The sequence below is a fragment of the Pempheris klunzingeri genome, chromosome 2 (genome assembly GCF_042242105.1).
Source record: "Pempheris klunzingeri isolate RE-2024b chromosome 2, fPemKlu1.hap1, whole genome shotgun sequence".
Taxonomy (NCBI): Eukaryota; Metazoa; Chordata; class Actinopteri; order Acropomatiformes; family Pempheridae; genus Pempheris; species Pempheris klunzingeri.
Window position 1 is genome coordinate 19,127,130 of NC_092013.1, and position 27,400 is coordinate 19,154,529.

At 40.4% G+C, this 27,400-nt stretch overlaps 2 protein-coding genes across 2 annotated transcripts; one reads left to right on the forward strand and one right to left on the reverse strand.

The window, feature by feature from the left end:
- The first annotated feature begins 4,025 nt into the window (after positions 1-4,025).
- pkp1b (plakophilin 1b) lies at positions 4,026-12,718 on the forward strand. Its single transcript, XM_070845084.1, has 13 exons — positions 4,026-4,220; positions 5,182-5,276; positions 6,556-6,989; positions 7,076-7,217; positions 8,237-8,444; positions 8,728-8,887; positions 9,587-9,704; positions 10,237-10,413; positions 10,842-11,012; positions 11,124-11,277; positions 11,372-11,558; positions 11,697-11,781; positions 12,205-12,718. Exons 1-13 carry the CDS (start codon positions 4,031-4,033, stop codon positions 12,277-12,279), a joined length of 2,196 nt encoding a protein of 731 aa, XP_070701185.1. The 5' UTR covers positions 4,026-4,030; the 3' UTR covers positions 12,280-12,718.
- Positions 12,719-13,694: 976 nt separating this feature from the next.
- LOC139210584 (troponin T, cardiac muscle isoforms-like) lies at positions 13,695-18,004 on the reverse strand. Its single transcript, XM_070840647.1, has 10 exons — positions 17,982-18,004; positions 17,826-17,850; positions 17,665-17,728; positions 17,440-17,556; positions 17,222-17,299; positions 16,878-16,979; positions 16,682-16,791; positions 16,515-16,605; positions 15,744-15,784; positions 13,695-14,068 (listed from the first exon to the last, which is right to left on the reverse strand). Exons 4-10 carry the CDS (start codon positions 17,536-17,538, stop codon positions 14,029-14,031), a joined length of 561 nt encoding a protein of 186 aa, XP_070696748.1. The 5' UTR covers positions 17,539-17,556; positions 17,665-17,728; positions 17,826-17,850; positions 17,982-18,004; the 3' UTR covers positions 13,695-14,028.
- Positions 18,005-27,400: the final 9,396 nt, after the last annotated feature.

The window sequence follows — 27,400 nt, forward strand, 5'->3', positions numbered from 1 at the left end:
TGTTTGGCCACAATGATGTGTCCTTCATTTGGCGTAAAAAAGGAGAAGCCTTCAACCCTAAGAACACCATCCCCACTGTCAAACATGGTGGTGGGAACCTAATGCTTTGGGGGTGTTTTTCAGCCAATGGACCAGGGAACCTAATCACAGTAAACGGCACCATGAAAAAAGAGCAATACATCAAGATTCTCAACAACTACATCAAGCAGTCTGCAGAGAAACTTGGGCACCAGTGGACATTTCAGCACAACAACGACCCAAAACACACAGCAAAAGTGGTGAAGAAATGGTTAGCGGACAAAAACATTAACGTTTTGCAGTAGCCCAGCCAGAGTCCTGACTTGAATCCAATTGAGAATCTGTGGAGGGAGCTAAAGATCAGGGTGATGGCAAGGAGACCCTCCAACCTGAAAGAGGTGGAGCTCATCGCTAAAGATGGATGGACAAAAACACCAGTGGAGACATGCAAAAAGCTGGTCAGCAATTATAGGAAGCGTTTGATTGCTGTAATAGCCAATAAAGGCTTTCCTATTGATTATAGAGAAGGGTATGAATAATTTTGGACTTGCCACTTTTTGTTCAAATGTAAATAAAAGCTGAGAAATATTTTTTTCCACAATGATGCCTCTTGTACATCATGTTATAATCTATATATATTATATTATCTATCTATAATAGACACCTGTGCCATTTCCAATCAAGAAAAAACTTGCTGGTTGAATAAAAGTAACTTTAAGTCAAAACTTGCGAGGGGGAGTGAATATTTTCGGGCTTCACTGGATTCTTTCCCCACATTCTGTCTCTCACAGTTGAAGTGTACCTATGATGAAAATTACAGGTCTCTCTCATCTTTTTAAGTGGGAGAACTTGCACAATTGGTGGCTGACTAAATACTTTTTTGCCCCACTGTATATGTGTGTGTGTTATATATATATATGTATATATATGTGTGTGTGTGTGTGTGTGTGTGTATATATATATATATATATATGTGTGTGTGTGTGTGTGTGTGTGTGTGTGCGTTCACTGATACACATCAGATCTAAACATCCACCACTAGAGAGCAATAGAAGTAGCCCACATGAGCCAGGTGAACTAAAATGAACCACATGAAAGCAGCTCTTGTTCCAAAGGAAGAAAAAAACAACGTGTTTGTTGTGCAGCAATTACAAGAAAAAGGTGGCATGTTTGGAAGAGGATGTGTTTAAAACATGCCAGCTGACACATGTACACCCTCTGGGTAAGAGCACCCATGGGTGTGGTACATCTGGAATGTTCATTGCCATCAATGCCTTTAGTACACACCAGGTAAAAAAGAAAAGAAAAAAGAAACCATCGCATTCGGTCCCATTAGCTACAAACAAATAGGCCTACTGTGGCTTTGTCTCCAATAAGAAACGTCTGACTGCATGACACAAACCCTGAATACAATGAATACTACATGTAAAGTAGGACAATGCAAATTATCTTGAAGCAAAGTCTGGAGAAGCTCTGTTTTTGTACACACCAAAAATGAACCACTGAATCTTCACACAAGATAGATCAAGTATTTCCACTGGTGAGGAGAGGATGAGGAGTCAGTGTGGTCTTAACAGCAGAGCACTTCAGTGAGAGCGGTTGTCAGTTCAAACACTTGCCACACATCTTCAGTGCAAACCTGGCCTTCCTTTGTGACAATTTCAATATGTGTGTACCGACTTTTCCTGCTAAGTAAGCTGCTTTTGTATCAACAATAACAGTCACAGTCATGTTTCTTTGACTTGTTTTGATATTTACATCCTGTACCTGCACCTACATCCTCGTTATGACCCAGGTCATAAGTGCATTTGGATGTGACTGTCTGCTGTGTTTCCTCCCTGCCTGAGGGTGGTGCTTTTGCCCTGTTCTGGGTTTTTTTTTTTCTCTGTGTACTGAGTTGCAGGTGGTGGCTGCTGATTGGCTGGGGCCCTGATAGCGCCTGCTTTAAAATGGCACCTGCCGAGCCCGACTCCACTCCTTCTCCTTCCCGGTTCCCAGCCGGACCCTGCTGTGCCGCCTTGTGTTTAGGGATGACTTAGAATTAACTCCCCTCCAGTGTGATTATTGTAAATGTAGACTAAAAGCAGTCCCGGGTAGATGTCGGGGTGAGACGCCATTTCTTTTGATTCCTTGTTTCTCCTGTGATCTGTTAGGGAGACAGGTGAGAGCCCTGTATTTCCTCTCATTTTCCTTTTCTTCAGTTAGGAAAGTTAGTTGATGTTTTCATAAAATGTTCTTTGTAAAATTGTTCTGGCCTTTTCTCTGACCCTGAAGCTGAAAACTACCTGATGATAAATGGATTCTGTTTGGACTGCATCTAATGTCTTATGCTCACTATATTATTCTATTAACCAGTTTTAATAGTGTTGCTAAAAAAAAAAAAGCACAAGCACTGATCTTACCTTGCAGTGTACTAGGATGGCATCATTTTTCAGCTCTTGCTGTATTGGCAGTTAAGGTGGAATAACATTCACTGTGAGCAGGTCTGAGATCTGTAGTGGAGGGTGAACCCACTTTTACTTATCACCTCACTTCTAATCTACATCTCTGCGTCTGAGGGCCTTTTGTGTGACTCTTTCCTTATCCGCCCTCATCGTGTGGTGATTGTGCAACATTTTGTTTGGTTAGTTGTAGCCGAGGCCCTTAATTGTGACATGGCTGCAATGAATGGCTGTAGTGGCCTATAATGAACTTTATGCGGCGCAGCGTGATGAAGTGAAGCCTTCATTGACCCGTTTCTCGACGATAGGAAGGCTCAGGAGTGGCAGCCGCTCTGATGTGAAACTACAATCGTTAACTGAAGTTTAAGTACCAAGATAATGTGAAATTTCTCCATCATGAGTAAAAGTTGTGCATTAAAAATTTTTTTTCTTAAAAGCACAGAAGTATTATCAGCAAAATGTACTTCAAACATCAAAGTACTGTTATTATAAAACATATAGAGTTGGAAAGTAGCTAAGTAAAACTTTTTTACATGTTATGTACTCCACTGAGAGGGAAATGTGCTTTTTACTGCACTAGTTACTTTTAAGATTAAGATTTTGCATAAAATGACATTTGATAACTGCAGTAAACATTGTTAAAGACTGAAGCAGTAGTTTTGGACCTTGTTGGCTTGTGACTGTTCACAAAAAAGCAGTTTTATCAGTGAGCGTTTTTCCCTTTCAAATGAGCTTTATTCAAATAAATGTTAAATGACCGTCAACTTCCCAAAGAGGTAAAATTGTTCAATATCATCCAATAATATTTAATTTATTATTTTTTTTCTGTTTCCAGCTCCATTAATCGTGTCGAGACCTCTCAGGTTCATCTCCAGGTTGGGAACCACTGAACTAATTTAACTGTACATAAAATAGTTCAAAGAAGCTTCACTTCAACATTAAAAATCTAATTGTGTCATTTGTAATAATAAATCAGCCACAGATGTCATTTCACTGCCAAACTAGTCTTTTTACTCTTAATCCTTATGGTACATTTTGCTGTGTACTCGTCTACTTTTACTGGAGTATTCTGACACTGTTGGATCATCTAACATAACATGAATTAATCATTAATGACTCATTATAATTTGTAGGCACACATTTATGTTGTAAATGATAACTAAATATTATTTTTGTATGAACTTATGATGGATTTTGGGAGATATCTTTAGCAGTCAAACTGCAGTGGAGTGAGACCAACATTTACCTCCTGCAAATATAGTGAAGCAGGAATAAAGTAGTATAAAACCCAAGTAGTCATCCAAGTAGGGAAACAATCACACCAGATGGTGGTTGAGCTGGTTTGTCACATCAAACAGCTGCACATGTCCACTACCAACCCAGTGGTGTTTGTTCAGACAAGCAAAGAGGGCGTGCAGAGAGTGAGAGTCGACAGCAGCCCGCAGCTCGGTCCGGGAGGCGTCCTGTTCCTGACGGGGCGCGGTCTGACCGGGCGGAGCAGGGCAAGGTGCGCTTTTATTACCTCACACGGTCCTGTGGATACTGTTCCACCCTGGGAGAGGAGAAGCAAGATGACGAGCGTGGACCCGCTGAAATCGGCCATTTCCATCGGGAATGTGGACGACACGTCTCTGGCTCTGCCCTCCGCGCACCAGTGCCGCTCAGGCCCGCGGCGCGTCCTGGAGCAAGTGCAGACCATGAGGAGGACCAAGGGGAGGCATTTCAGCAGCAGGAGTGGATCTACTTCTTTATCTCCAACAAGTGAGAGCAGACAATGGGCCCCAGCAAGGGCTGGTTTGTTTTCTGAGGAGGGGCGGGGGTTACTTTGGCAATACATCTGTAATGCTTTATCTAACTAATCAGAATGAATGTAATTAAAAGAGGAATTACAGTGGTGCTGTCGGAGTTTACAGTTTGTTACTTTGGTGATTTTTAAAAAAAAAAAAAAAAAAATGTTTTTAAAATTAGGGAAGTTTCCTTCAAGGAAGTGCTCCTTTTAAATGAAATGTGCAGAAAATATCATTTAATATGAGAAGAGGAACATTTGGAAGAATTCAGATGAGTACAAAAAATATGGCCACCTTATATTTTCTTTGCTTATTTTTTTTTTGGGGGGGGTGGTATTAGTCATTATTTTGGAAATCCCGGCTAAAGCCCTGAAGGAAATGGACCCCAGTTTCGTTTTTATCCATATTTATTTAGCTATCTTTGAATTGGATTGGCAGACTTTAGTATTTTTTTTTGTTCCACTATTTAATGCTTTCCCCAGTGTTTTTAGACTGAATATGTTCAAAGTTGACTAGTTTTAGTCTAAATAAGTAATGAGATGATTAAGTAATCCTACTATATACCAGTTAGAGTGTTAAAGGGCGGCTGTGGCTCAGTGGTAAAGTGGGTCGTCCCTCAATCAGAAGGTAAGACACTGAACCCCAACTTGTATGAAAGAATAGTCTCCTCCAAATTAGATCCCTCCTGTATGAATGAGGATGTCATGTAAAGCGCTTTGAGTAGTTGAAATAACTAGAAAGGTGCTATACAAATACAGACCATTTACCATTTAAAGGCCGGTTTAGACTTCTTATTTAGTACTACTAGGATGAACCAAAGACTGAATAGGTGATAGGTGTTTTTCCTCTTTCTTCAGGGCAATAAATCTGTGACACTGATCTCAGGTATGCGGTGTACATGATAATAGCTGATAACTTTCCACATTTGTCCTCAGGCCCAGTGAATGACGCCGTGTTTGTAGATGGCTTGAAGTCACCGTGGAGCACACCAGATGGAAGCGTCTTCTTCGGGAATGGCTTTTCTAAAGCTGTAAGATATGGAGCTTATTATGTGTCCATCACACCACTGACCGGATGACCTGACTTTCCTGGTAATATTGTCATCACAGTGTCGTCCTAGAGAAAATACTATGACTCTCAGGCAGGGCTGTGGCTACCACAGAGGACAGTACCTGATATCTTTTGGTTTTTATACAAGTTAAATATTTAAATAGATTTATTATATGAACACTTATTTTAAAGAAATTTTTATTTCTACATGTTTGACTCTTATTTTCATTTTTACATGAGAAATTCCTATGACTTTCTGCCAACCAATTGATGAATCAATCAACAGAATCAAGTATTGCACGTTTAAGATGAATAAATGAAATGTGAAAATATGAAATGAAAACCGTATAAACTCTTTTGGTGGCCACTCAACACTTTCTTAAAGTAGTGGGTAGCATGAGGGGGGACTCTTTAGTTCACAGCCCACAGCTGTGGTCTGAGGGAAGCACTCAGGGCTCACAGGTAATTCCCTGTGAAAGTGTTATATTTCACCACTTTGTGACGCGTCCTTGTTGTAGAAATAACACAAGAATTTCCTTTTGCACTTTAGTACAGCATTAATGCATTGTGAATGTGTGAATACAGCACCGGTGATAAGAAACGTGCAGTTCCCTGTTTACTTTTCTCACTTTTCTTTGTGTCTCATCACATTGAAATGTGTTTACCAGCCTCTCCTGTACAGGCTGCCTGGCATTCATATAACCCACCCACAGCTGCACACCAAAAAGTTCTTTCACAATTTAATTTGTCACTGCCTGCTCCCTATCACTCCTCCTCTTTGATTTGTTGCTGGTGACATACGCCTTCACAAGACCAGATTATCTTTCATTACAAACACATGTTTTCTTTGGCATATTGCCATATTGCTAATGCAAATTTTGTAGTCACACTCCTGTTGTTAGTGCTATAGTCACTGTTAGTATGTTGGTTGCTGTTTGTGTTGTGTTTTTCTCTCTCTCTCCACCAACCTCCACCCAACATGGAGCCTGACAGAAGCCGCCCACATTGAGCCTGGGTCTGTTCGAGGTTTCTTCCCGTTAAAGGGGAGTTCTTCCTGCCTCTGCTGCTCAGTATGATATCTGATGCTGCTCATGTGGGGATTCTTGAATCTTTTAATTTTGAATTCCTGAATCGTTGGGTCTCTCTCTTAATTAAAGAGTTTGGTCTAGACCTGCTCTTTATGTAAAGCGTCTTGAGATAACGCTGTTGTGAATTGGTGCGATATAAATAAAGATTGATTGATTGATCTGTATCTGCAGCTCAACTTAGAGAAAACCATCAACCGGAAAGCTGTCAACAATATTAAGGGATCTAGTGTGAAGAGGAACACAGCAGGGTCTGCCTATCGATATGAAAGGAGCTACGCCCCGTTCAGCTCCATGGCGGTCGGTCAGTCCTACACCAGCCGCAGTGAGCCTGATCTGGCCTGGCGGCACTCTGTGCTGAAACGCTCTGGTCCTCCGCAGATACCGCTTTCCAACAAGAGCGCCTACAGGGCTGAAAAGGCCACCAGTCAGTTTATAATGGGCACCGTTCCCCAGCCTCAGCCTCAGCCTCAGCCTCAGTACACTATGAACGGCACAGGGCAGACCAGATCAAACACCCAGTTGGTCTACAGCCAAGTTGACGTGTCCAAATCACCCCCAAAGCCTCCCGTTAGCGAGAGCGCCTCGAAAAGCAAAGGAGAGTCTGGGTGAGTAGGAAAACATCTCATTTTATTAATCACAAATCAGATGAGTGAAGTATTTCAGTGGAGAAATCATTCCGATTTTCTTCCAGGTCAAATGGCAACAGTGGAGTCGGTGCTGACATCACTATGAAGGAGGCTGTGGAGTTTCTTTCCAACGACGAGACGTATCAGCACTGCGGCGCTTCCTACATACAGCACAACACTTTCATTGACGACAAGGCCAAAGAGGAGGTGGTTTGTCTCATCATCTTAACATCCTGTCATACTGTCAGACACCTGAGTGTAACCAAAGATTCAGTGTGGAAATGTCAATCATTATCTATGTACCCCATTCTCAAATTAGGTCTTGCTGGCCATGGTTGAATTAACCTGCTCGGGGTAACCAGTTGTAACCTCTTAAATCTAGATTTTGACACTCTCTGCTCTGTCAACGTCACAGAGCCACAAGATGATGTGTTATTGTAAGAGGACCTGTTTTAGTTTATTGCACTTTGTTGGGGCATATTTCTAAACAAACTTTCAAACAACTTGGTTATTTACCAAAACCAACTGAACAGAGATTCCACAATATTACCCACTCACATGGATTCTCAGTGGCATGTGATGGTAACATGGGTCATTTTGCCAGCAGTACACATATTGTGTGTAAAAACAGCTTTCTCCGCTCAGAATTAGCTTGTATACATTTGCTTGGATTTGAAAGTTTGGCGACAGTAAAGATAACACACGGGTCTGACGATAGCTGTGCTACGTCCAGGGCTGACAAACAGTAATGTTATTTAGCGATAAACAGCATGGCTGTGATTACTCAGCAGGGATCAGTCTATCTGCTGCACGGGACTGCCGGAGTCCACCAGCAACAATAAAAACTGGCATACAGAGAGATAAATACAGGATAAAAAAAAAATGCATTGAATGCCTGTTGGTCAAACTGCTGATACTACATGTTATCAAAAACATGATTTGATTAGATAAAAATCCTAAGGATCCTAACTTTAACATGCATTAATCCTAGGTTTATTCCTAGGGGCCTTGGGGCCCTGGGCACCTGCCCACTTTTCCCAGTTTGTATTGTAGCCTTGCTGCTGATATGTTTTTTTTAAAAAAATTTTTTATGTCTTTTCACAAAGTGGAGTATTATCTTACACATTGTAATCACAGAAAATACAGGCTTCGTGTGGAATAAATCATGATTTGCATCGAGGTAAATTACTGTGTTGTTCAGCTCCTGAAGCTTTCTTGTCTCGCAGGTGTTGAAGCTCAATGGGATCCCTCCCCTGGTGCGTCTGCTGCGCAGCCCCAGTTCACAAGTCAGCCAGACGGCCTCGGCCGCCCTCCGCAACCTGTCCTTTAAAAACAACAATAACAAGGAGGAGATCCATCACTGCGGTGGCATCACAGAGGCTGTGGCTCTGCTCAGAGATAGCGACTCTGTAGAAACACAGAAACAGCTGACAGGTACAAGTTGGTGTTGATATATGCAACCATTGACATTTGAAGCATTTAATAAACGATAACTGATCTCAATATTACAAAAAAGACTTAGGCCTGTTTTAAGGCCAACACTCCAAGGCCTCTAAGGCCAAGTACAGATTTTCCTGTACTTACAATATTTGATACCATCAAATGTACAAAAACCTTAAACCTATAAAATCAGCATGACTTCTTATATTTTTACCAAAGGCATCAATATTGTATCCTCTTGATGCTTAATCGGCTGTGGTTTTTGTTTTCTTTCCAGGTCTCCTGTGGAATTTGTCCTCTTTAGACAGCCTGAAGCCTGACCTGCTGAAGAGTGCTCTGCCTGTCTTAATGGAGCGTGTGATCCTGCCTCACACAGCAGGTCCTTACCAGACTAACCGTGACCCCGAGGTCTTCTTTCACACTACCGGATGTCTAAGGCAAGCAGAAAAATGCAACACCTGATAAGCACCTGATATCACCTCAGCGTCTTTGCTTTAGCTCTCATAAGGGTTATTATTATTACCTGTGTAGCCAAACTCTGAGCCAAGCACTAAATGCATAGATACAGCTGTAAATATTAAGCATACATTAGGGAATTGTGTATAATTTGGCATGTTTTAAGAAATGATTTCCTACAGAAAGTGTTTTTTTCTTTAAATATGATGTTGATTGAACGTTATGCTCATATAGGAGCTGTAGTTTGTGCTGCTATAGAGCTGAGCTCGTGGTACATAGTTTGAATCTGAATCTTTCCAAATCTTTCCAAGCCTGTCTGCACCATGAAATAAGCCTTTCTGTCAGAGCTGCTGCTTTTAAAGTCTAAAGGCTTTCAAACAATTGTGAATGTAAATGTATAACATCACCATCAATCATGATATTAGCTTGAGAATAGTCATCTTGTACTACATCAGCCATCAGGTGGCTGTGATGTAAAACATTACCTGTGTCGTACCGGGATGACATGCTGTATAATTTTTGGACTTTAAATATTACTTTTCCACACTCATAGCAGTGGCTATGATCTTGGTAAAATATACCATTTATGCTTGCCAAGAGTATCTCTCACAGTAATGTGTCTGTATACTCTTAAATGAATCAAAACATTATTTAACATGTTACATTTTCGTTTCCACCAGAAACCTAAGCAGCACGAAGCAAAGCAACAGACAGACGATGAGAAAATGTCGAGGTCTGGTCGACTCTTTGGCCGGTTACGTTAAAGACCGCGTGGAAGCAGGAAACCCAGATGATAAGGTAAGCAAGAGAAAGAACAATGCTTATTTACACTGTTAATCGTGCAATTTGTCTCTCTGTCTGTGTGTTCCTCTTTCACTCCTGCTCTCTCCCTCCCTCATATGAGCGTCACACCTTCATGTGGAAAATGAACAAAAAAAAAAAAAACCCTTCATCACTATAGTGAGGAGCTGCAGGTTGGAGTTAAGCAGCTATTATGTAGCTGCCTATTGTGGCTTGCAGAGGGGTTCTAGTGCAATAAAAGACAAAGCTCAGTCATAATGTGGTTATGTTCTCTACAGCGCTGTAGTATGTGGCTTTAATAACCCTTTCTACTGTATTACAACTTAATTATTGGGATCTTTCAATGCACTATATAGAAAGTAATCTAACTTGCATGTGAATTTCTGTATTACAGCTTAATTATTGGTTGAATATCTCAGTGCGAGTCTGAAGAAGTCATCATTTAATGCATTAGTCAGGATGAGTCCAACACACACTCACACACGTTACTCTGAGTCCTACGTGTGCCCTCACGTTCAGTGTTGTGCAGTCCGTAGAGAACTGCGTGTGCATCCTGCACAACCTGACGTTCCAGCTGGAGGCCGAGGCTCCTGCTCTGTTCAGCAGGATGACGGCTTTGGCCAAGACGGTCAACAGGAACCCCAGTCAGGGTGACGCCGGCCCCATCAGCTGCTTCAGTCCACAGAACAAATTGCCAGAACTTGAGGTGAGGCGAAGAGAGACCAATATTCACACAGTGCCCAAGGGATGCTTTTAATTATGGCATCAGACCAGAAATTCTTGTAGGAAAATCCCCATAAGTGCCTGTCATTTTGTCTAGACAGTATCTGTCAGTGCTCATCTTTTCTTTTAAGCCTGTTCCTAAGGCAGACTTGTTACTAGCAGCATTATGGCAGTTACAATTACATGTCAGCTTTTCAAATGCTTGGCATGAAAGTGTGAGGCATTGTGCTCTGAATGTCTTACCAAGGTCTTACCATTTACTCTAAATCTTTACATGAGGTAAAACCCACATCAAGCTTCACTGTGTTGCATGTAGCACCATTTTACAAATCATTCAGATATAGATTATAGATCAATGGAAATGCAGTAGCAGCTATATATTTAGGATAATTTGTCCCCTCTCTTGTCCAGCGCCACTTTGACTTCCCAGTCATTGAGGATCCACAGCCCACTGGGGCAGGTTGGCTGATCCACTCCAAAACTCTGCAGAGTTACCTGTCTTTGCTTGGATCGAGCCAGCAAGAAGAAACACATGAAGCCTGTTGTGGAGCGATGCAGAACCTCACTGCTCATGAGGGAATTGTAAGAAAAAAAATGTGCTGAAAAACTTTTAGGTCAACTTTTAAGTTTATAAAAGTGATATATGCATACCAGGAGGATACAAGGAGCTTGTATGGTTTTCTGTATCCACAGGTCTCTGGTGTAATGAGCCAGATCATTGTGCAGAAACTGAATGGCCTGACGGTTATCAGTCCCCTTTTAAAGTCAAACAGAGTCAACCTGCAGAGGAACACAGTGGCTTTGGTAGGAAACCTGGCCAAGAACCCCAACCTGCACAATGCCCTAGGTAAGCACATGCAAGACAAAACCTTCATTTGAAAAAGGATGTGCGTTTGCTTGTGTTAAACAGCCAGTGGATTCTGCTTGTCTTGTTACTGAAGCACGTAAAGCCCTCCCAGAGCTGCTGGGCATTCTCAGCGCCGGCACCAAGGAAGGGAATGAGTCTGATGACACGCTGGCCATGGCCTGCCGCAGTGCAAACTACCTGCTAATGAAGGAGCCTGAGATGGGCAAGCACTTGTTAAACAACAACCTGATAAACTCACTGAAAGATCTCAGCCGAAACGAGTAAGGTCGCATGTGAGCAGAGAGGCAGAATATGCATTTGATAAGATTATTGAATATACAGGGTACACCTATGGCTCATCCTGGATCTGTGTTTTGTGGTCCAAACTAATCTTTAGCAATTCTTTCCTCTTCTTTAAGATATTTCCCCAAATCCAAAAAAGCTGCAGCCGTGCTTCTCTACAACCTCTGGTCAGAAAAGGACTTACAGAGCTTCCTGAAAAAGGTGAGTCGAAGTTTAACCCTGAGTGCCAAGATCTGTCATGGTTTGGGTGTGTCCTACTCTCAGCTCAAAGGTCCACACCTCTCTCAGGTATTTGTGAGAAACAGAGGGAGAAAGGGTGAGGGATTAGGCAGTGTTCTCAGATTATGCTCTGTGAATGCGCACGAGACAGAAGAAGTAATATGGCTGAGGAATCTAGTATCTCAGGTTCGAGGAAGCACTTGCAGGAGTGTGTGCACATGTGCGACAGCTTCTGAGGGTACGCACACATTTCAACCCCAACCAAAGAAAGGTGCATAACCGAAAAGGTGCATTACTACAAAATTGCCGTGAGCACAGCTCATATTATTTCATGGGTTTGTTACTTAAAGCAAGTTCATTGTAAATGCTGAGGCCTGTTGATACTGATGACTATCTGTCCTACAGCAAGGGATGACTAAGTCCTCGTTTGTGAATGACATCACCATGGCAGCGCATAAGTCGTTTCAAGTTGTTGATTAACGCCGCTGCCTCCACGGATCTCTGAAAGCTGTTTACCGATGTAACTCATCTGCAAGTCCTCTGCGAGAGCACGAGGCGCAAACGCACTGAGGCTGGACGGCATCCTCTCCTGTTTCTCATTTCACAAAGACTTCACACAGATTTTTTACATGTTTGCATCTTATGTTTCCTTCAACAAAAGGTTACATCATTAGCCCTGTACATGCTGTAAGGTTACTTTTTCTTTGTAGGAAATAAAGGGTGAAGGTTAAGATGTAACATGCTAGTAGCAATCAGACTGCAAGTTTTTATTGGCTTTGCTTAAAGATTTTTTTTTTTTAAGTGTTAAGTCTTTTAATGTAAATCTTGTGTCTGTGCTTGCAAATGGACAGTCTGGTACTATTAGTTTGCTTTGTAGCTAATAAGATAAGAGTTGAGATTTTATTTTGCACTGAAATAGCTTTTTCTTTTTTTAATGTAATGCAACAAAGTAAAAATGATGATGAAAAAATGAACTTTCAGTAGATAACAGAGGACCGAATCTGTTAAGTTTGCTATAAAAATAGTGAGATTGTTTAAAGCAGTGATGTTTGTTTACATTTTGTAAAGAAACCGTTTGTTGGTGGTGCCTCCATCTTTAATCCTATGTATGTTTGTGATCATAAAATTATTTGTATTGTCCCAAAAAGTGTCAATAAAGCTGTAAAGGTCACTAATAATATGCGAATAATCAATAGATCTTAGAATCTCAGTTCATTATCAATTGGTCACTAGTGCAGCACATGAGTTTCATCAAATCCCTTTAGGTTTTAGCTGCTGAGTTTCAAATGCTGTGGGGCAGAATAAAAACACATCTTTCAAATTCAGTTTACCACACCCGTATAATTTATGTTGTGAGGTTTAAGAGCTCTTAGAGCCAGACACTGCAGCTGTTGTTGCGCTCTGTGCATAATGTAATTGCTGAGCCAAACTGAACTTCGGTCCCCTACAGTTCAAACCACATAATCCAGCCAACAGCCATGAGGGAACTGTGGGGTCGTGGGTGATATTTAGATTTACGAGGCTTCTGGCTCAGCCGATCTTTTTTTTCATAATCGTTTTATTTTGCGTTGATAGATTTATGTGATCATTAATAGAAAATCAGTAATACTGTGGGCACACATTAAGCATGCCTGGATGTGTAATAGCAAAAGCTAGAGAGAAAATAAAAGTAAAAATCATGTCTTGGTTGCCAAAGTAAACTACTCATGAACAGGTTTGGCAAAGCCATTTTGTGGAGTGGCTTTTTTTAAAATTTACCTCTGAGTCAGTGTTCTTAAAGTTCCCACGAGTGACGGAACCAAAGACTTTAGAGAAAGAGGACGCTCTTTCCGATTTGAAGTTTTTTTTTTTTTTTGTTTGTTTGTTTTTTTTTTAATTCATTACAACCACAAAATTGTACACACAAGAACAATTAGTCTCAGTTTCACTTTTAGTACTCAATTAATGACAGGTTTAGTGGATACTAAAGTCAGAATAATGGGCTACACACCTGTAAAATCCCTATTAAATAAACACAAGCTGCCTGTTCAGAGACTTTCTTACCAAACGGCTGCATTCATGCATATGAACTCCGCATGCACTTCCTCTCACAGATCTAAGAGCATTTTGCAGCAGTTTGTTCTTGCTTGTTCAAGTATTTCGATAGCATTGCATTTCTCTGCGGTTTGTGTTGCTGTAAATAATTTCATGGAAGTCAGACGTTGCCAGTATTTCTCAGGTTGACAGATGTTACTTCCTCAGGCCACGCTTGCTTCTGCCTCCCTTTGAACTGTGAATAAAACGAAAGTCAGCACAGCTCCGTCTCACGAGGCAGCACATAACCTACAGAACCTGTAATGCACACTGAACCTTGTTGATTCCCTTCCATGGGAAATATATTTGTGTGTTGAACCACGTATTTTAAGATGCTTCTGCTGTTTGGACTCCGAATTTAATGTATTCTACCGATGCAAATAAGTATGTAGCTGCATTTGAAATGTAAATTATTTTAAGTAAATTCTTGTCATAGAAGGTAAAGGTCAGACGCAGGTGTATGAGGCCACGAACAACAGTCTTAACATTTGGATTTAATGTCATTAACATTTTATTTGAAGCAATTTATGCTCATAGTTCAGAATTTTGCCATACCTGCATTTTTTTTTTTTTTTCGCTTTATATTTTTTACGTCACAAAAGGTAAAATTATACAGAAGAAGAAAAAAGTTGAAAAAAAAAAAGCAAAGATTAGAGAAAAATAAGCCTAATTTAGTGTTTAAGAATTTAGTTTGTTCTAATTTTCTCCCCGAATAATCATCTCGTAGCTCCTTGCGGGGATCAGACCCCCCAGCTGGGAGCAGAAAGCTGCTGCTGGCCTCAGATTCTGCAGCTACTGGAAGCTTTTCATAGTAGTCTGCTGTTGGAAGGGGATTTGCTACCAAATAGTTGACTGCTATCTTTATCTGCTGTTGCTACCGAGGTACCTGACCCCTGCAGATCCCCTATGAACACAAATGTATAAACTGTAGGTGAAACGGTGACAACTTATAGTGCTGTCAGCTCTTATAGTTTCAGACAAAAAGAAAAGGGTCAAGCATAGTTTAAGGCTCTGTTTCACAGGGATACTTGTTTGAAATGATCAGTTACAGTACTGCAGCATTCCTGGTTTGCACAGCCAATGCCTCACTGTGCAGGAAACCTAATATGATAAGCTTGTTAAAGTGTTGTTTAGAGGCCGAGTCCTCATCGTAGCATGACTTGGATGGCAGCAGGGGCCGGTCACTGTGTAATTAGAGCTACATTAACACAAATGATATCACATGGCCGTTATGAGATCTCTCAGCTGTTGTACTTGCATTACAGCCCGTCTTTCCTTCGAGACTGAGCGCATATATGTTGTTCAAATACCCCAGCCTGCCCTTTGTTAAAACGCCTCTCATGTGCTCGTCCTTTTTGTTTCCCCTGTCCTGTTTGGCCGGGTGTACTTAGGAAACTTTAGTCCTGCTGTTGGGCTGCTGGCACAAACAGCTGTTACTGACGCCGCTTCAAACAAATGGAGATGAGTGCAGTGGGAGAAGCTGAGGGGAGGTTGAAATAGGAGGCGGTGGAAACTTAATGAGGTCACTACATGTAGGTGAATGGTTTCCATCAGGGCAGATGTATGAGTGTGAGCAGGATTTATTGATTACTGCCTACTTTAATGTAACTTTCTGCCTTTTCGTATCAACTTTGGTATGATATTGTATTTCTATCCATCTTGATGGAAAGTCCACTCTGTTGTCCAAAAAGTATTTTTTTTTTTTTTTACACAACTCAGGGGTTAACATTAGCGGTTATGAAAAGAGATGATCGACTATATGAAGAAGTTGCATGTCAAACTTAAGGCAAAAATGCAAGTGATAGAAGGAACTAAATAAAACCGTAATATGTGATACCGTGATATGAGCACCCATTATACAATAGACTTACATCTTCTGATGGTCAGTGATCCGGTTTCTCAGCACGGTGATCTGTGGAAAATATGTGTTTACTGCAGTGAATATTTTGTCAAAAGAGAATCTAACTTTTTGGTTTTACATTTCTAAAAATATTATGCCACAGGAATGTGCAATTTCTGAAAAGAAAAATGTTAAAACTGCAGTTACTTCCCTCTATCCTCTGTTAAGTTAAAGCCAGTTGGTATGATAGCCACAACTAGTGATACCTGAAGATAAATGTATCTACCTTTTCCAACCTGTTCCGTGTAATTGAAAGATTTTGATGATCTTACTTGTTAGTAACACAGCTTGGCCCAGCACATACACAAAGCGGTAGTCGAACCCCAACGTGATGGAGAAAAAACACTTGCTAAACTAACTAGAGCTGCCAAAAGGCAACTAGTGTGTATGGAATGAACTGTTGCTCCTGCAATTTGATGTGGTAACACTGTTTAAATCCCATTTCACTGTACTAAGAGAGTCTCGTGTAAAATGTGTGACAAACAAGAAGTTAGCTAAATAACCTCCAAACATACTTCTCTCTTCACTGTTTCTGTGTTCTTTAAACTCATATTACACTGATATCTCTCACTCCTCACTTTGTTGTACTACTTCATTTATTATTTCCGATAAACGAGTGATCTTTGGCTGAGTTCTGTATGTAAGTAAATGTCCCCGAGTCCCTGAATCAAAAGAAAACTCAGTGATGTCAACACGATTATGAAGCCACTGCTGAGCATTTACAGAACGTTCGGTATCTCACCTCATACTTCTGCTTTGTGTGCTTGTACTGAAGTTCAAATTTCTCTGCCTCCAGCTGGCGGATCCACTCCCACAGTTCCTTAGCTTTTTCCCTGCATCACACAAGACAGTGAGAGCATTTCACAGTGCTCACATGACGAATGACGCCGCATGGTCGGATTATTTTACCTGAGTTTGTCCTCTTTCATGTGATCAGTGTTTAACTCTTTGTGTCGATCACTCAGGATCTTCTTCTTCTTCTCTCTTTCCGTTTGTCTTTTTGTCCCAGTCTGTGTCTGCTGGTCAGGAAGAAGAAACAGGTACTTACATAGCGTGTTACGTGCCTCTATCGGTCTACAACGTTTAAATACAAGGAAACCGTCACCTTGTATCCAGTGAAACTCAAGTTGGACAGAATCATCTTCTTCCTGGCATCATCGTCCGCTTTCTTCTTTGCCTCTTCCTCCTCTTTTCTCGCCTTCTCTTCCTGGTGGAAAAAAGACGTGGTGCCTACAGTATTTTGATATGTTACGTTGTCTGAATTTGATTAAAATAAAGTATAATTAAGTTAAGTATAATTCAGAGGTGGGATTGGCCTGGGGGTAGAGCAGCAACACGACCTGTTTCCAAAATGTTGCTATGGCTGCTCCTTGGATACCTGCAGGGTTTAGGAAGTTAATCTGTTTTACAGTTATAATCTGTAAATGTGATTTGTCTAAACATACGTACAGCGACTTTGTTCTGCCGTTCTCTTTCTCTCTCTGCCCTGATCTTCATCTGCTCTGCTCTCTCCGACCTGCGTTTGTCCTGAAGCAGGAGAGAAAAGACCAAAACCAATCCCGCTGACTTAAGATATGACCTTAAGAAACCACTTTATTCTAAAATGAAATAATATTGGAGACTGAACATGTGATACTTTGCAGTAGAAGAGCGCGACGTGAACATACAATGCGATCGGTCAGGCTAAGGAGCTCTTCTTCCTCCTTCTTCCGCTTCTCAAAGTGAGCTTCAATCAGAGAGTGGAGCTCCGTCAGGTCCTTTTCCATCCGTTTGCGATGAATGTCCTGAAATTGCAGCAAGAGGTCGAAATGTGAACCGAAACATTTTGTGAAAAATCTGTCCAAAAGGCAGTTTTGCAGGTGTAACTTTGATCAGTCCCGAGATGAACTCACATCAAAGTCCACTTTTTCACCATCTGGGATTTTAGGAGCTGCCAAACCGGGCACAAAACCAGGCCTGAAGAAGATGGGAAAATAAAAATCTTTTCATCTTGGTACGTCATGGTATGTCATGGTTTATGAGTTATATTAATATTTGTAAGCTTTGTTCTTACTTTGACTTGGGCTTTGAGTCTTCTTCTTACCCATAAAAAGAAAAATCAAAGTAAAATCTTTAGATGATGAGATATTTAAAAAAAAATTTCATGCATGTTAAAGTCCGCAGAGCAACATTTTTCCTGAGTCACGCACGTAGCCTCTGTGTAACATACCTCCATCATTTTCCTCTGCACCATCTGCTGAGAGATGAGACGGTCAGGGGAAAGTCAACATTGAGTGATAAAGAAAAGGTGCAGAGAGCTCACAATGACATGCTGACAGTGATGACACTGGTGAACAGTGTCTTCTAAAAGTATATATGGTTGTAAGGATGCATGTTGTTTTTTTTTATTATATTTGTTATATTATCTCTTATTAACATGTTGTTTTTACTCTGATATAAGAATGAGAATAAAGCTTACACCGGCATTGTATTAAGTCACATAGCAGCCGACTGAGGCAACATATCAGAGCATCGTCTGTCAGTGCTGATGGACTGGAGCCACAAAGGTATGTGGCCATGTTTGGAGGAGACTGCTTTAGATTATCATCACAGATTACTCATATGCTGTCCATCTTGTCCATCAGTCTGCCACAGCAAATGTTTTGCTCATTTTGTTAATCATTCGAATATGATTCATTTATGGGTGTCGGAGTAATAAATTCTCTTTGACACTTAAGTACAAAAAGGCAATTCTTATTTTCTATAGTGATCCCAGGTCCTGGTGCGCAGACAGTCTTAGGTAGAAAATCTAAAATACTGTATCTACATGAGTTTCTATTCATGTTCAAGTGTTAAATTTACCTTTTCAAATCTCACTGTACAACTTGAAATGGAGATATTCACAATTACTGCATTTTCAGCAGGTATACAGCACATTGATGTGATTATATATAGTATCAAATTATAGGGTTAGGGTATATACTATCACTAACTACTGCGAACCATGTACATGTATGATGAAATATGAAATGACACATTATGTGTAAATATTAAGCTAAGTAAATCATTAAATTGATTATAAGGCTGTTATTTCTCAGCTCGTAAAAAAGCTAAGTATTAATGACTGTCATCAGACTCACATGGTTGCCAACAGTAACAACAGTTAAAGTAATGTCTATTTATTGCATGCATGCAAACAGATATTAGCATAAGCAGTACTACCTTCCTCCTCCTCCTCCTCCTCCTCTACTACCTCTTCCTCCTCCTCCTCCTCTACTACCTCTTCCTCCTCCCATTCCTCCTCCTCTTCTGTGCAAAGCAAGCACGTACAGTTAGCAGGCAAACAATGTGACAATCTCACACAGTATTTAGATTTAGATCAACAGTATTTCTACCATCTACATGCATTTTTGCGTTCAAAACCAAGACAACATTTTATCATCAACATATTTGTGCACAGCATTTTCTTCTATTCTTTTTTTGTACTATTTCATTTTGCATATATTCTATATCCTGGCCTTTCATTTTAACCTTTAATCTGAGAATGTGTCACTGATTCACTGATTCCCCCGACTATGCAGTGAGGGCTATGGAGGATATGCAGCTTCTTTCAAATGACACTCTTATATTTTAAATGTTCCTTTTATCACAAACTTGTGGAGATGTAATTAAAAAAAATCAGGTTGATCAAAAATGAAAGTTAGTGAATTCCAACAGTTTTCACACAGTTGCATTTAGCCTCTGCACTGTTTGCAAAGTAATGCTGTGATTTCTGTTCCCATCATTGATTTCCTCTTTGGGCCTTTGTGGGGAAAAAGTGACACTAAGCCTTTAGTCAGTCTAGAGTCCCTGTGGCCACAGAGGGTAACTCAACCTCACTCCACTGCACAGAAGGTAAGCCAACCTGCATTTAGAGGGCCTCTAACCGGCAAAAAATTGAAAGTGGGTATTGTGCTTGTGCCGCTATCTTCCCCAAGGTCCTCTATTGAGAACATAAGCTGACTTACATTGCTCTTTGACAGCGTCTCTACTCCACATAGAGGGAGACAGGTGCTGCTTAGTTTCAGGGACTCTACAGTGGCCCACACGGACAGCCTCACAAAGTAGACCGAAATAGAGGTACGACTCTTTATCTCTTTGATGGCGACCCACTGCACTATTTGAATTAAAAGGGGAGATCCACTGGGATGTTCATACCAGGTGACCCGTCTCCAGCCTCGGAGAGAGAGAGACGACTGACTGAGAGAACAAAGGTCAGCCTGGTAAGACAGCTCAAGGACAGCAGCTGCCTCAGCAGTGGCACTGACATGCCAAAAATACAGCATGCTGTGTGTCGAAGCCAGCAGCTTAGCAGATGCAGTGTGTTAAGTACCTAAGAATGTTTGCATGCAAGGCTCAAGTGTGTAAAGCAGGTAACAAAGTGGGAGAAAAAAAAAAACCAACCAGCCTGTTAGAGCTGATGCATTTAGAAACAAAGTTTTACATTGTTTTTGTAGATATTGCTCATATTAAAGTACATACCAGCAATATTCTCCTCTTCATCACATCGTACACACAGACAGAAGTAAAGAGCAGAGGTCAGCTGCTTGGACTTCACACGCATATTAAACACTGACCTGGCCATAAATGCATTTCTGATATGTTTACATGCAGCAAAACCACAGCATTCATGCATTATGGCACGTGAAGCAGCTGTGTAGCATCCAGCGGGTCAGAATTTCTTACTGACAACAAGCAGATGTCTGAATCTGCAGCCGAGTAACGACACTTCAATTACAAACTGTGAAGACTTGTGTTGCCAATGTGTGCAGATTCAGTGAACTGACAAAGTGACTTACGTTCTTCCCTGACAGAAGAAAAAAACAAACAAAAAAAACACACACCAAAAATATTTTGTTACAATTGATTCAATCTGTGCTGGCATTGCTTTGATATAATCACTCTCCATTTTACAGAAATGATCCATTTACTTACTCATATGCGGCATCCTCTGTGTCTGACATGTTTAGGATGCACCACCTGCACAAGTAAGTCCAATGCACGGCCAATGAGTGACACAGCATAAACAACAGACTGAGATTTAACACACATGTCTGAAGGATAATAGAACTTGAACCAATCCATCCATTTAATGTTTAAAAGCATATGAGAAGAGCACAGAAACTTACCCACAGAGTGTGATGTGCACTGCAGACGTGGTTCAATGGGGAATTGTATACTGTGCCCTTCTCTGAGGGCCATAAGCTTTTAAACCCAGTAGTGGATCACATGGCGGCAAGCCGCCCATGTCTACAATGGGTGGGCACATACCTGCAAACAGATGGCAGATGGCATTAACTAGAGTTGGAAAACATGCATTCTCCGTGGACTTGCATTGTCTATTATTACATGGCAAAACCTAGACCGAACAGCACAGGATTATTGCTCTCAAAAGGTTTCAGTATCGCAGGTCTGACAGACACGAGGAAGGTTAGAAATAAGCCTTGTAAACCTACTCCTGTGGGTTCACACATACACAAAGGGACGGCTCAAGTTCCTCTAACTTATGAGCTAAGAAACACATTATTTAGTGTTACCTCTTTCAGTAGGACTGATCAGAAGCACATTTACTGTATCACACTCATTACCTCACTGCATTGAAAAACAGCAATAATTTATTCCCTAAACTGGATGAATTATGTAATCAATGAGCGTTCCCACAGCAGGTTGCCAAGGGAATGAGTAAAATTAAACTCACTCCCTTCACCAGCACCATCTCATGCACCTCGCCTTTAATCTTCCCTTAATCCTCACATGCAATGACTTGTTATGAAGAACACCCTTTACGGCCATGCCACATCAAGTCTGATACTCCCAGTGCTTGCTGTTAATGTTGTGTCCGACCCTGAGTCAGGATTATGACTCAACTGATGTCTCTCGTGAGCCAAAGCCAAAAGATATCTCTGATCTAATGGAGCGCCCCCCACCCCACCCCTCCACCTCGACTCCGGATTTGGTTGCGGATTGTTGGATGCTTTTTTTGAAGTCTTGTGTGGTCTCAAGTCAATCAACAAATGCTCAAGTCAACTGTCATATCTTGCCAAAGCAAGCACGTCTCAAAGTCAAGCAAATAGCAAGTCAGTAATAAGTGTTCCAGGTCTCTGAGGCCTGTAATGAATCCATTCAAATGACCTAATACAGAACTTAAGTATTTCAGGAGCTCATATAGTTTCTATTTACTTTTTCTTAATAATTGCTAAATAGGAGGTTATTTTCACATCAAGACCAGACTTGAATGTTTGTTCTGTCAAGCCTTAAGGAAGTCCAGTTTTTCAAGCCCTCAGACATCTGTTGTTGACAGTTTATCCATGCTTATACATGATGATACATCTTTAAATATTGTGTATTAAATACTGTTATATAAGACAGCTGCTGGCAGAAATCCATTGCTCTGCAGTAGACATCTACTACACTTCCAATGCCTTCAAAATGGTGGATTAAGCTGTCTAATTAGTTGATGCTTGACAGTCTTAACATCAAATGGAAGACATAGAAATATGCATATACAATAAACTGATAGGTACGTATGATACATTTTCAACTCCTCAATAAGGCACCTCTGTGGGAGTCCATTGAGAGGGGTGCAACAAAATCTGCAAGGCAGTAAAATCCCAGTATTCAGTTCTGGGAGCTTTGATTTGATTGTGTAATCTCTCTCCTCCTGATTGTATTATTGCAAACCGCACCCATCTGGCACCTGAGCCACCTAAAATAAACAACAGAGACCTCCTCATCCTTATATCATTTAACCCTGACATGATGATGAGATTTATTTTAATATGCACTTATCAATAAGCAGTGCAGTTGCCAAGTTAAACAAAACTTTGATTCATGTTTTGATCTGAAGCTGCCAGGCTGAAACCTGCTGCTTGGGAAAATCTCTTGTCGTTTCCTCAGTAAACTGCCTGTAGGCTGATACTGCCACCTGGTGTCAGAAATAAAAAGTGAAGAGGATGCACCCAAAGCATCTGTCTGCACTTTCCTCTATTTCTGCAAGCCACCTTTGGGGGACTTCTTTTATTCAGGACTGCATGGATGTATTGAAATAATCACATTTAAGAATTATCATTAAATGTAAACAGTAAAGATCTGAAACAACATATAACCATATGTTATATATATATATATATATATTAGATTCAAGATTAATTCACGTTCGTACACAACCATGAAATAACACTATTTAAACTCTTAAACTTAATGACAATCTCTCAACAAGCTCTCAAATAGAGTGCTTTAATGTAAAACTATAATGCATTTGACTTGAAATATTTATTCACCCTCCCAGCTACCATCCACATGCAACAGCACACATCACATATTAATATATATATATATATATATATGTGTGTGTGTGTGTGTGTGTGTGTGTGTGTGTGTATATGTGTGTGTGTGTGTATAGGTTTAAAGCTGAATAGATATATTAGGATAGGATTAAAGCTGTATATACTGTATATATACAGCTTTAATCCTTCTTCCACATTCAAATTAATAACGTCACACTGCGGTTACTGCAAAACAAACTCTATAACTCCTCTGATTAGCTTCAATGAACCTAAGAATCTGTAAGAGAAACTTGCAGGTTAATTGTTTTTTTACATTTATACATTAACTTGTCTGAAAATAACCAAATTACAGGGTAATGCAGGGTTTCATATATCTTACAACACTGTAGGGCCACAAATCTATACAGTCAATGTTTCAGGCAAAGCTCCTCAAACCCACCGGGTCACATGGTCACATGGTCCTGAGGGGCTGAAACTGAGTGGTTTAGTCGGTGTGTTTTTCGGTTGTTTTACATTGCGATCTTATATCATGATTACATTATTATATATTACATCATATCATGTTATTGTGTTTGTGCAGCCCACTGTTTTCTGAACATACAAAGTTAGCTAACGCTAGCTAGCATCGTGGCCGGCCGCAGGTGCAGAGATCATGTGACTTCACTGCTGCACCTGCAGAGAAAACCTGGCCGTGTTTACCTTCCCGGAGATGTGATGGACTTCAGGATATCTGTGATACTCACAGCTGCTTCTTCAGGACCGTGAGGAGGCCGCTCATGAGGACTTAGATTGAAGAAAACGCGAACTGTGCACCGTAAGTTTTGTTTTTTTTAAATGTTCAATAACTTCCAAATTAGTCCGCGTGAATATTTCAGTAATGGCTGAGTGTGAGAAGTATGTTTTTGTTTTGAGAGAGTAGCTACCCCTTAAAACCCGCCAGCTAATGAGGAACAATGGCTAATGTTAGCTAGCATTAGCCCTCTGCTGCAGGGCGTTGCCATGTAGCAACAATGACTTTACCTCCATTTTACTAAAAGGTAAACATATAGAAACATGTTTTACTACGTAGTTATGAAAAGGGGGGTCTATTTCCATGTGGGGACAAATATTTGAACAGATTTAATGACAAACAAATTCAGTTTGCACTTCCCTTTTCCATGGACACGTGACACTGAGAGGGTCACGAGGGCTCCCAAAGTCAACTAACTGATCAATATTTAGGGAAATTATTTCAGGAAAAAAACCTGAAATAGTATCTGGGGTAAGTTAAATAGTAGTTTTTATCATTAAAACCAGTTAAGATGTGATACGATTTTAATAAAATAGTTGAATGAATTTGTTGCCACATGGCATTTTTTTAATTTATTTATATTTTGTAATTTCATTTTGTCAGGTGTAATAAATCAACATATTATTTGGATTAATAGTTACTTTAGACATCATTAGACATCATAGTTTTAACAGAAGGAATTGTGATGTTCCACCCAAATGCTATGTTGGTCCACTGCAGTGTATATTATTTAAAGTGAATGACCACAGTCAGCTTTAACAACATCGTCTTCCTAGTAGATAATATATTGTAGATGTTTTGCAGGTGCCAAATATACTGTGATGTACAGTGGAGCCCAGATAGGATGACAATTAGAATAGTAAGCAGCATTTTGTGCTGTTTTTCACTGTATATGCTGTTAATTATATTATTGGGTTATACATTACACTAAATATGACTTGGATTTGTTTATACATGTTGTAAATAAAAGCACGTTTTCAGAGAAAGAATACATTTTATGGTACTTTCCATGATTTACCATCTATACCCCCTAAAAAAATGTTCTGTGGTTTTCACATATTTCCATTATTTAAGCAAATCTAAGTAATACAATGACACTAAACATTTTTATTGTGTTTGTTTCTGATCAGAATCAGGTTTACAGAAAACCTTGGATGCTGCTGCAGAGGAGAGGGAGGGAGGGCTGGGGCTGTGGAGGCTAATGTGATGTGATGGAGACTGAGATGGCAACGCATGGTGAACCATTTCCAGAACATCCCTGAGCACGGCACGCTGGAACCAGGTACAACAGACCGTGTACACTATGTTTGATTTGGGTAGCACTGACTCTGAGGAAAAGCTCGCTGGAAACCTTCATATCTTACACAGCAATGTTTATTGATGCTTGGCCAAGGAGAACAGAGACGGCAGCAAAAAACAGAGTGAGCACTGCTGGATGCCACCTTAATTCTCCAGATTGCTTTCTGTGATCAGTATTTTAACCCTGATAGGCGTGCCAAATTTACTGCATGCTCAAATGTGGTCATTCTACACCACAAATATGTGTGAGATGTCTATTGGCTCTCTAAAATCTAAACAAAGCATTTCAACCATTCACCTCACTCCTCCATTCGTGTTATATGGAGTCTCCAGGTCACCATCAGCATGTTTCTTCAACAGGAGATAGTCTATCTTGCAATGCCTGGACACTGCAGCACAGCTATCAGCTTGGTGACAGGTGACCTTGGTCCAAGTTAAAGAGAGAAAACTACCTCACAGTGTGTAGCTGAAAAATGTTAGTGGTCCTTGGTGTATTTTGGTTTCAGAGCACTCCAGCCATAAAACATTCTGGTGATAAAGTGTCCCAGATCTTGCCAGGAATTGCTTATGCTGTTATTTTATAAAGGATATGCAATACAACAAAATTTGCTGATGTAGTATGATGCAAGCAATTTTTGCAGACTAAAAGCTATGCTTTGAAAAATGTGTTAAATTCACCAGCTCCATCATATGTGAATCTAGTTTTTCTTTTCTGCTGTTTAGAGTAAAAACACATGAACATTAAATCCCCAAAACATTATAACCTTCATGAAGATAGAATTTCTTTTTGTTGTATTAGACTGCACTAGTTTTAGTTTGGTTTACTTAATCAACTGGGAACTATTATTTATTGTATTTGACGATTCTGTCCTGTTAATGGCTAATGGCACTTTTTAGTCACTGGATGGCAGCGCTGCGTCACAATACAAGAATTACGTTACACAGATTTCTTATATGTTGTCTCTACCTGTGTTTATTCACATCTACACAACATGTGTGGAACACCTGCGTTTCTTAAAGGTGTCTATTGACAGTCCTGCATTTCAGCCGTAATGGCAGCGGAGAGGTTGCTGCGAGGGCGATGTGTGTTACATAAACATTTTCTCGCTTCCTTCATCATCAGCCGTCATTGAGTCTCTAACAGGGCATTAAAGTGAAATCAGCACACGGTTTGGTTTCCAGTTTTCAGTTTGACATTATTATAGATGAAGGCAAAGTCGGATCAGTACTACATTTCCTATTTATATTGTCCTCAGCCAAAGACATGTCAGCCACATGTGTTTATTTGTGAGATATCGCAAACACCAGGTAAGAGATTTTGATTATATCTGGTTAACAATTAGGCCACATACAAGGGAGGACAGGGATCCTCTGAGATTGTCATCGGAGCGACGCAATGTCAATATTCTGGGTGTTGATTGGTTAGGGAGGAGCATCATTTTACATTGTTTGGCCAATAACAGATTACCATTTAAAACAAGAAAAGCATTAAGTCCACATAAGAGGTCCTGCCCAAAGGGAGCACAGCAGGGTCCTGTCATGGATGTGTCCTGTCTTCTCACCGCCCCGTCACACAGACTGCTCTTTACCCTTTGCCTGCAGGTGTCACTGTCGAAACATTTTAATAATATTATGTGATACAATAATATTTAATAATAATAAAAAGTATTTTCTAATTGATTGTGAGATTTGGTAATAGTTTATTTCAACCAGTACATACTGATATCCCTCTTGCCTCTCAAAAATAGACGAGCAACCTCCTCTGCTTGTATGGACCAGCTCCCCTGGTGAGTAACTGCTGTCGTAATTTTTCTTGCTAAAACGCCCAAAAATGAACCGATTCCACCCTCTGTAATTTGGGGTTTTTTGTCATTGCACATTGAATATCTTTTGTGCTTTGTATTGAGAGAACAAAACATGCACATGCCTTATTCTCTATTGAACCCTAAAAGTAACATTGGTGTCTCAGGAAGACGGAAGTTATTGTCACTGTAGCCTCAGGTTGAACTTAAGGGGAACTATACACGTTTATATCTAGGAGGTAGCGAATCCCAGAAGTTCAGAGTAGTTTGTGATGTATTTGTGGGAAATGATCCAAATGTGCAAATTGAAGAGGGGATACTCAGAACCTCCCAAAGCCAGAGAAAAGATAAGGATAGGTATATAGTACACTATATTGTTTCTATTTTTTCTACTGCATTTCTACTGCAGTCAGCTGCAGCAGTCTTGCCAATC